Genomic DNA, 10,955 nt, shown 5'->3' on the forward strand with positions numbered 1-10,955 from the left:
ATTGGGCTCCCTTTTCTCGCGGCCCGATCATCATCCCTTGTATTACTTGAATTGACATCTTACACACTTAAATGGTCCATTAGTCACTTAAAAAGCCCGAGTCGGCCTTACGGGTCATTAAAATAGTAGAAAATGCGTGAAACACTTATTTTTATTGATATTTAGTTCCTAACCAAAAACTGTAAATATCAAAGGCTATAAAAGTTATTTTGTCTTTTCCTATAAATGGCCTCATCAACCAGTAACAGCAAAATTGGAAAGAAGTTAGCTCAGGGGTAAGGTTGTTAAATAGAAAAAATACAGGAATTCAATGACTCAAAATTAAAATATATGGATTAAATTTAAATTTTGAAAAAATACAAGGACCCTTGAAATATTTAAACCTAAACAGAAAATAAGCAATTACCATTAATAAATTAATCTAAAAAAAATAAAAAAGAAGGCGGCGAAGAGACCTTAATTAATTCCTCTAGATTGTTTTCCTAATCCCGCAAGAACTGGAACTCTGAACGTAAATAAATTCCCCCACCAGCTTGAGCTAACTTGCGTCTAAACAACTAGTTCAGGGTTTCTCAAATCTTGTTTTTTTGGGTTCAATTCTTCTTTCTTTTTTATCAGAAACAATCCCATGGCCATCAAAAGAAAAAAAGGTTTCGCTAATGCTGAAAACCTGATAACCAGGTATGTTTTGTCTGCTTTTCTTTTTTACTTTGCCGACAAGTAACCTCAATTGACCTCATCTTCGTCTGTTTTTTTGTTTTATGTTAGGGGCGTAAAAGCCAGAAGAATAGACGAGGAAGACCTAGCCGACAGACTCAGTGAGTTACCGGATAATGTTATTTTGCACATCATGTCATCGCTTCCGATGAAAGAAGCAGTTCGAACATGCCTTCTGTCAACCAGATGGAAGGATCTTTTTACTTCCATATCCAATATTGAGCTCGATGGAGTTCTAAGGAAGAGGAGGGCTTTACGTAATAGATTCATGGAATTTGTGGATGGATTTCTGTCCTTGCGTAAGGATATCAGTGTGGACAGATTTCGCCTCTGCTATGGACCCGGAATTGATCATCCCAAGATCAATGAATGGATACTGTACGCAGTAAGGCATGGCGTTAGAGAACTTGAATTGATCTTTCAAAGTGGAACCTTCGAAACAAGACATTTCACTGACCTGGAATTCTGGGTTTTCACTTGTAAAACACTGCTCACATTGAGATTATTCAACCTTCCAAGTCTTGTCCTGACTATTCCCACCCATTGTTGTCTGCCGAATCTCAAAGGTCTCCATCTTACTTTTCTGAAATTCTCAGATGATGAATCCATTAGAAGGCTACATTCGAGCTGCAATTCGCTGGAGGAATTGCTTGTTCAATCATGAAGTCCATCTTATTCTGTCCAACCACTTTCCTTTTACATTTTTTTTTTGTTTTTATTACTTTTCACTTAATTAATGTTTAGGTAGTTTAAGGATAATATAACGTTTATGGGCAAGAGTTGAGATATCAGGTTTTACAAGTTTACAAACTGGTTTGTGGTTACTCTCTATTTCTCAAAATTTACTTGTAAACGGTGTATGTGGTAATGAGTTTGTATCCAAGACCTTCCTTTTTTTTACTTATGCTTTTACTTGTGTAGGTGTGAGTAAAACTCGATTCGATTTAAAAAAATCGAAAAAAAATTAAATTTTGATTTAAATTAATCGAGTTATTCGAGTCAACTCGAATTTTTTTTTCGAATTTCAAGTTCGAATCGAATTGAGTTTTAGAATTTAAATAACTCGAATAATTTGAATAAATTGAATATTAAATTATAATATTTTAAAATTTTACCCCAAACTCTCAAACTTTTTTACTTTTCCCTTAACACTTTTACTCCGTTCATATCTCACCCCCCATCTACCCCAAACCCATTTCCCTTCAATTTTTTTTAATATTTTACCTCCAAAATTTTACTCCCCATTTACTTTTTTCCAAAATTTTACCCCCCGAAACTCTCCAAAACTTTTTATTTTTCTACTAAACTTTTACTTCTCACCTTTTATCCCAAAATCAAAAATTAAAATCATACAATTTTTTTTCCTTAAACCTAAATAATAATAATTTATTTATATCTATTATTTATATTATTAAATTAAATTTCACATTTTGCACTATTTATATTATTGAATTGTTTAATCATATTGAATCTATATAAATTTCTATTAAAATTGAATTATTGATATGACATAAAATATTGGTGATAAAATTTTTATGTTGGTATCAATTTCACATTTTATCTTTAAAATAATTTTTATTAAAAAAATCACATTTTTACATATAATATATTTTTTAATTTCAAAATATATAGTGGCAAGAATTAGAAAATAATTGAAACAACTAAGTAAAAAAGATAACAGATTAATAAATAAATTATGAGGTGATAAAAATTAATAACAAATTTGATTACGGTAGCTGTCAATGGTTACAAAGACCTAGAGTCATTTTTTTTGAAAATTTAACTCGAACAAATATATTAGATTCGAATTTCATCTCACTCGACTCGATTCAAGAAAATTTCAATCGAGTTAGAATGATAAAATATGATTCATCAATTTGAAATTTTTTATTTAATTCGATCTGATCGAACACTTACCCCTAACCTTGTGCATGAAGCCATTACAAACACTGTTTGTTGGGATAGTGGTGCCAATATACTAAAGTTTATAGCAGATGTTTATTTAAACAATAAAAAATTGGAAAATTTTAATAAAACATTCGACTCACTGATTTCAGACCAAATCGTGGGTATATTTTTGGAAATTATTTTCTTTTTTTAGTACTGCTAAAGTTAATTGGGGTTGGGTGTGTGATCCGAAGTCAGGGTGGTTTGGATTACATGGAATAATGCTTGTATACTTCAAAATCTTTGGGCAGTAGGATTGCAAACAGGTTCCTTATGGGGGATTGGGTAAATGCTTATTTACAAATGGAAGGTTATTTCAATAATGAGAGGGCTTGTAAGGCTTGGGAAAGTAATCAAGCATAAAGTAATAAGGAATAAACATCCTCATGTTGGTGGTTGGCAGGGCATAGAGTTTTTTGAGCAGTTGGTTTTCGTTGATACATTAGAAGTAGAACTGTTCATGAGTCGAGCTATTCACCTGGACTCGAAGGTCGCTCGAAATTTGAGAAGGTTTGAGTAAAAATATTAGGCCCGAAAAATGGAATTGGACAAAAAAAATGAGGCCCGTTTAAAATATGAGTTGGTCTCGGGCTTGACCATTCATGGCTTGAGCCCGACCCTGCCCAACACGTTTTAAGTTTATAGTACTTTATATTATGTAATTTATAACACATCAAAAAGATAAAGCTATACTAAATATATAATACTATTCTAATGCAAACATTAACAAAATATTAAGATGACTATATAAAAAAATTCAATAAATAAAAAATGTATAATATTATTAAATATTAAAATAATATAATATAAATATTTTTTAAAAATTTTAAAATAATATGGGTGAGTCTAAAATGGTCTTGGGTTAGTCTTTTGCAAATATGGGCAGGTTTGGGCAAAATTTTAGGCCTAGATTTTGGCCCGGGTAGGCCGGGCTTAGGCAAGCATAAAATATGTTAACATCATGTTTAGACCTGACCCAAACTCGGCCTGACCCAACCCATAAGCACATTTAATTAGAAGGTAACAAATGTGGATGTTTATGTGATAAAAGTTGCAACACCCCTGTAACACCCTGAAATTTTCTACAGTAAGATATTATCCTTAATATAGTAAAATAAGGAAATAAAGTGACAAGAAGAGGAAAATTGAGTTATGTCACTAGGAAGTATATTATGACATATTGATTCAAGAAAGGACTAAATTGTAAAAGTGATAAAAATTTTGAGGTCTAAGAGTAAATACTCAAAATTTGAGGGATTAAAGTGTAAATATGAAAAATTTGAAGGACTAATAGTGAAAATATTTTAAGGGTGGAATGATCTAGAAACCAAGGAAAATTGATGAATTAGGACCAAATTGAATAGGTGAAGAATTATGAGGGACTAAATTATAATTTTACCAAATTAAGTGATGACTCAAGAATGAAATTTTAAAAGATCACAAAGGGCAAAACAGTTAATTGGAAGAGAGAAAAATCTAGAAAGTAATGATGATATTGGTGATATTTTATAATTATTTAATTAGATAATTATTATTTATTTAATATTTTAATAAGATATTTTATTATTTTATTTAGTCTATATATATGTGTGTGTGTGTGTGTCACACACACCATCCATCATTGTCCATGCATCCCACGTTAGAAAGAAGAGGAGAAGAAAGAAACTTTTCATTGTTTACAATTTAGTTCTTCCACCAAAAATTCACCATTTTCACCTAGAAATCAAAAGAATTTTCATGGTTACCAAGAGAGAAAAATAATAAGAAGACTATGGAAAGCTAGAATATCAAGTTAGATTCAAGAAATGGAAGCTGAAGGAGAGAGAAAATCGAGTTAAAAGATTGGAAACAATAAGACAAGGTAAGAACATCAAGATTTCCATGTATTTTTAAGTTTGATATTATTGAAAAAGCATGGAAATGAAGCTAAAGTAGAGTTTTCTTATATATGGTTCTATGTTCTTGATATATTAGTGAAGAGAAATAAGAGAAAGTGGTAGGAAATATTGTAGAGACAGGAAATAAGGGTGATATAAACTTAATAATTAACATTTTGCACTAAAATAGTTTTGGGCGCAGTAGTAGTCTAACTTTCAAAAATCACCAAAAATTGTAGAAATAGAATAAGAGAATGAATAAAATATTAAATTAAATATTATTAAGTCTAGTGTTTTATAGAAGAAACCATGTAAGCAATGAAATTGTGAATCATGAGATATGATCAATTTTGTGAGATAAGGCCAGAATGACTTTGGGTTCCCCTATTCTGACTTTGAAAAATCATCAAAAATTGGATAAAAATAATTAGGTTCTTAAAATTATATGTTTAAAATCCTGAATGATTCTATGTTCAATATAAACAAACAAGAACATCATCCGAATCCTGTACAATGAGATAATTAATTTTTAGTAAAGAAGGGTGGGAACAGTCAGACAGCAGGATAAGAGTGAATTTAAAGAATAAACTGTATTTGTTGGATAAACAAAAAATTATGAAAATTTTATGGTAAGAAGATACATAAGTCTAGTTTCATTTAAAATTATCGGATCTTAATTTCGAGTTCTGTAGCTCAAGATATAAATAATGTAGTGACTATGATGCAAATGAATAGTTTTGAATATACATATAAGTAAATAGTGGAATTATTGATAATGTTACTTGTAGCATGTTATATAAATTAAGGATGTGGAATAGAGAGGAGGAAGAGGATTAGGCTCAGGGACTAAATTGAATAAAAGTAAAAATTTATGGGTAATTTTGTAAAAATTTTAGAAATGACCAATTTACATGAAATGGATTATTTTATTATTTAAAATTGCAAAATGGAATGAAATTATTAATTTAGTTCAAGAGCGGGGAAAAACATGTTTTAAGGATTAAATTGAAAAGTATTGAAATTTTAGAAAATTCTGATATTTTATAGAGTTCATGGGTTGTTATCAATTTTTATGAGAATAACGGCTGGAAATAAGGATTAAATTGCAAGAATTTTATTTTTTTAGCCTAATGATGAAATCGTCATTAATAAAAAGTTTAGGGGTAAAATGGTAATTTTGTTTAGAGCATTAATTGAATGTATTAGAACATGAAATAAATGAAAATGACGATCAAATTTATTTATAAAGATCCGGATGACTTGAATACAAGACTTGAACGTGGAAAAGAAAAGATATCGGATTAATGAAATTATAAAAATGAATAAGCAACGAGGTAAGTTAGTGTAACTTGAATTTTATTTTTAAATGCATGAAATATTGATATAATGAATTACATGATTTATGTTTATGAAGAAATGGCAAGAGAATGATATTTATCATGGCATGTAAATATGTGATTATCTTTGATACGTTGATATAAGGAAATTAAGTATATTAAGACGAGTAATAAATTCAAGTAAAACATGTTGAGAAAAATAAGTACTTTTAAGGGACAATATGTTGATTTTAATTGGTTCTAAATATGAACGTTAGATGAAATAAAATATCTGATAAATAAATCGGTAACTTCGGTAATGCTTCGTAACTCTATTCCGGTTATGGATTTGGGCTAGGGGCGTTACAACCCCTAACTCGACTCTGTTGCTGAATTTACATCATTAAACTATTCATTTATTAATTTAAATAAAAACATTTGATTCTACATTTCATTCATAGAAAAATAACATTTACGAAACTTAAAACGAGCTTACAGGACCCTAGAAATAGTTTGAGAACAATCATGGACTAATTTGAATTAAAACAGAAAAACATGAAAAATTTTGAAATTCTCAAAACAGGGGTCACAGGACTGTGTGGCCAAGTCGTGGCTGAGGGACATGGCTGTGTAGCTACCCCACACGCCTATGTGGCTACTCAACATGCTTGTGTGCTCAAACCGTATAACTAACTATGATCGTGTGAAAAATATTGTACCTAAAATTAATAAGGCACACGGCCGTGTGAGTAGGCTTTGTTAGCAAACGACTGTGTAATAGCTTGTGTCCCAGGCTATGTGCAGCTTAAAAAGTTTCCAAAATAAGAAAAACTTTCATCCAAAACTTAGGTACCAAGCCAAATCAAAATTAACCATTTTCATACTTTAAAAACACAATTAACTAGCCAAAAACATTCAACCAATGTGTCCTTATTGACACTACAATTCAATTATCAACCTCAATTCACATGTTACACAAAACTAATTTGCATTCAAGTTCATAAGTTCATATATAAAACTCATGCTAAACTTACCATTTCTTCTTATTCATTCATACCATGATTCAAATACTTACATAACATTTATATCCAATGACCAAAACAGCTTTATATGACCATATTCACACATGATTAAAGGCACATACACAAGCAAGCTAATACTAACCTTAAGCATCTTTGGATCAATCTCATATGTAACACATGTAGTAAATATTCAAAACATTAACAAAACACACATATTACATGCCATATAACCCAAAGATAAACATATAAAAAACAACCAAAAGATATTTGGATAGAATGATTCTTTGAGTTGATTCGATTGTCCATTTCCACAAACCTTAATCTACAAAAACTAGAAGAAAAGACACGAGTAAGCTTTACTAGAGCTTAGTAAGTTCAAGGGTTAAAATGATAAACTTACCGTAAAAACAAATAAATCACAAAGTAAAGTTAATAAAATATAATCTTGTCAATCACAACCATTCAATAGGTGAGTCTTTATATCAATACACATAATAAATAATTTATTCAATTATACTATATCATTCAATGTAAACTCATGTTATTCAATCAGAAAATCATATAACCATTTACAAGATGAATTACAAATCATGTAACCATTAAAAATCTGCCCGATCCAGAACACACCAAAACACTTAAACGAGCTAAACCAACCGAGAACATACTTGGGCACCAAGTGCCTAGCTTGTAGGCTAACATCTCTCTGGAACACACATGGGCACCAAGTGCCTAGCCTGAAGGCTTTACATCCTCCCCTGCTAACACACCAGAATCACTATAATATAACAGAAACAGCTGATCCATTAAGTAACCCTACAAAATAGTTAACAAATCATACCTCCACTCGCTAATCCCCTATAGAAGGATTAGTTCCTCATGGTTTTCATAAACAATATAGAAACGGTATAAAGATAGAACATGAAGAATAAAGTGAAGTATAAAGTCTAAGAAAATGTTTGATTTGTATTAAGAATGAATTGAATCCCTGAGTTTGATTGTCTTCGACAAACCAAATCTATTGAAATTAACAAAGAGCAACTTGAAAATAAATCTAAAACCTAAGAAGAAAGAAAAGTTAAATTGAAATTAAAAGCAGAATTCTCAACTAAGCAATTATTGTCTATAACATGTGACAAATGAGACTATTTATAGATTTCAGGTGGCCGTCGTCCTTAACCTTAGATTCGCTGATGTAACAGCCCGATTTAGACCCTAATCGAAATGGTGGTTTCGGGACCACGAATCTAAGTTAGAAAAACATTTAAAAATTTTTTGGTATGTTTATTTTGTGTGAATTAATATCTATGAAATTTTCGTAATTTAATTTTATCGTTTGGGTGTCCGATTAAATAAAAGGACTTAATCGCATAAAATAAAAATTTCAAGGTTAGTAGTAAAAGGGCCAAATAGTGGTTGTCTTTGTAATGTGGGATGTTTATAATGCAATTATACCCTTGGATGTTTGCATGGACACATTCGTCCATAGGAAGGTGAAGTATGAATGATATTAAATAAGGTTAAAAAGGTAAATTATGTAATAAAATGTTTATAATAAAACATAAGATTAAAATAAGCTATCATATTATTATGTTCATCCACCGAAATAAGAAAAAAAAAGAAAAGAAACAACAAATGCTAGGTTCGACCATCTTTCTCATCTTGATTCAAGGTTCGTTCTTAGTCGGTTTTTGATAATTTTACGTTTTTAAGATCGTTGCTTCGAGTAATACAAAACCCATGCTTGAATTTTTTATTTTGATGAATATTTTGAGTTGTGCCATTGTTGAGAGCTTGTGATTTTTGTTGTTTGATGATGAAATATGAAAGACATGTTCTAGATTAACATGTTTTGTATTGGAGTTTTTGATGATTTTGAGTAATTAGGACTAAATTGCAAAAAATAATAATTTAAGGGACTAAAATGTGAAATAAATGAAATATATGGACTTGTATAAGCATGGGTAAAATTCGGTTCAACATGGGTATAGGGAAATTTTGCATATTTTGTGTTTTGTGCAATAGGGACTAAATTGTAAAAAGTATAAATGTCAGGGGTAAAATGATAATTTTCCCATTTATGTGTTTTTGGATTAAATTGAATGAAAATATGTTTGAATGGGCTTAATTTGAATATGTTTAGATCAAGAACTAAAGAAATCGGATTTGGATCGAGGAAAAACGGAAGTCGACGACTAATTGCCCTGTTCCGTTTTACATCGTCTGAGATAAGTTTATAAGCAAATAGACGTGTCTAATTATAGTTAAATGCTAAATATATATGCTAGTATGTAAACTATGAATTTATATATGCTATTGCCGAATATGTATAAGCTTGGTAACCATGCTCGAGAATTCGTTTCGATCGAGTTACGACGTCTAAAATCCCTGTATGAACCTTAGGAATAATTAGGATACATATGTCATGACATAGGATTCCGATATGTGTGTGCGAGTTAAGACCATGGCATCGATATGTGATTTCGATATGTGTTTACGAGTAAGACCCTGTCTAGGACAGTGGCATCGATATGTGACTACATGTTTGGGACGTTGGCATTGTATGACTTGTGTGATTATCCGAGTGTCCTATCCAATTCTGAATGGTTCATCGGGTAAAGGTAAACTGTGTACGGATGTGTAATACGAGTTAAATGGCAAGGTACGGATTAGCTTGTTGGCTATTAGTAATCAGGGAAGTATGTACTTGATATTTGTTCTATTCATGTGCAATTGATAATGATGAATTTAAGTGAGATTGGCATGTGTATTCAGCCTTGTGGCTATATAAGTTGAGTATTAATGAAATGATTCATAATTATGTGCAAGTATGTGTGACCATGTATAATCGGCCTTATAGATGATATATATATGTGTGATGCTATGATATGATTTTCGAGCTTATGTATAAAAGTATACGTAAGCATGATTTTATTATAACTAGTTGTTTTTGGGAAGTTGATTATTGATATGTTTAAATGACCATGTGAGTATTCGGCCAAATAAAAAGTGTATGTACTTGTTGTTATATCTTGATTCTCGAACTTGTGTAAAAGTTTATGTGTATTTGATAATGTAAAGACATTTTGGTTGGAAAGTTGAATGGTAATCGGTTAATTTGATTATTTGAATATTCAGCCAAGATAGTATTCATGTACAAAAGTATACATATATATTATTTACAAATTATAAGTTTGAGACTAAATGGGATATGGTTACTATAAATATTGGTTAGCCTAATTGAGTTCAATATTTTGTTAGGTTAATTATTTGCTTATGACTAACTAAGCTATAATAGCTTACTATGTGTATATTTTTTTTTTGTTTTATAGATTTTGGATTTAAGTTACAAGCTCGGGGATCGTCAGTAAAGTCAATCACACTATCGACTGCCTTCGGTATTTTATAAGTTGAGATTTTGGTACTATGGCATGTATAAGCTGGAACATATTTTGGAAATGTTGAATTTGGTTATGTAATTAAAGCCATGCGAATATGGCTTACTATTTATGTTTGGATTTAGTCTTATGGGTGCTTATTTATAAGGTTTAGTAAGTTTGGTTTTGATAATTTGGTTATACTTGATAGTGGTTTAAATTCGTTTAGTTAAAATGAGTAGTACTATGAATGAATGATGTTTGTGGTAAGTATTTCATGCATTGAAAATGGCTTTAATCTTAGGTACGAAATTGGCGCATGTGTAATACAGTTGTTAAACATATATGATTATGACTTGAATTAATATGAAAATATTCAGAGCTGTGCTTTCGTTTAGTAATGCCTCGTAACCTCGGGTTAGGGGTGTTACATTTGATTGGTATTAGAGCTATGATTTAGTTAGTTCTAGGAGGAACGTAGCGTGTGTGAGTCTAGCTATACATGTCATAATTATATACAGCGATAGTGTGATGAATTATGACATTTGTAATGTGTTTTCATATAGTAAATGGATCCCGACAGAGCTGTAGCTGATGATGTTCAGAGTGTAGCGCCTACTCCTGCGCAAGGGACATCGCCAGTTAATTCTCGACCTATTTCGAGTAACCGGGAATGAGAGGCTAGACAAGCCTTTTACCAAA

The 10,955-nt window shown here is 30.8% G+C and overlaps 1 protein-coding gene across 1 annotated transcript; it reads left to right on the forward strand.

Annotated features, from left to right (window-relative positions):
* The first annotated feature begins 363 nt into the window (after positions 1-363).
* LOC107893518 (putative FBD-associated F-box protein At3g50710) lies at positions 364-1,616 on the forward strand. The gene is made up of 2 exons (XM_016818541.2): positions 364-681; positions 769-1,616. Exons 1-2 carry the CDS (start codon positions 629-631, stop codon positions 1,379-1,381), a joined length of 666 nt encoding a protein of 221 aa, XP_016674030.1. The 5' UTR covers positions 364-628; the 3' UTR covers positions 1,382-1,616.
* Positions 1,617-10,955: the final 9,339 nt, after the last annotated feature.

This window comes from Gossypium hirsutum, chromosome A13, assembly GCF_007990345.1.
Source record: "Gossypium hirsutum isolate 1008001.06 chromosome A13, Gossypium_hirsutum_v2.1, whole genome shotgun sequence".
NCBI lineage: Eukaryota > Viridiplantae > Streptophyta > Magnoliopsida > Malvales > Malvaceae > Gossypium > Gossypium hirsutum.

Excerpts from the sequence above, each read along its gene's own strand:
- LOC107893518 (XM_016818541.2), top strand. The coding sequence starts at position 629 with ATGGCCATCAAAAGAAAAAAAGGTTTCGCTAATGCTGAAAACCTGATA. Across the intron at positions 682-768 it reads GCTGAAAACCTGATAACCAG|GGGCGTAAAAGCCAGAAGAA; the intron begins GTATGTTTTGTC and ends GTTTTATGTTAG.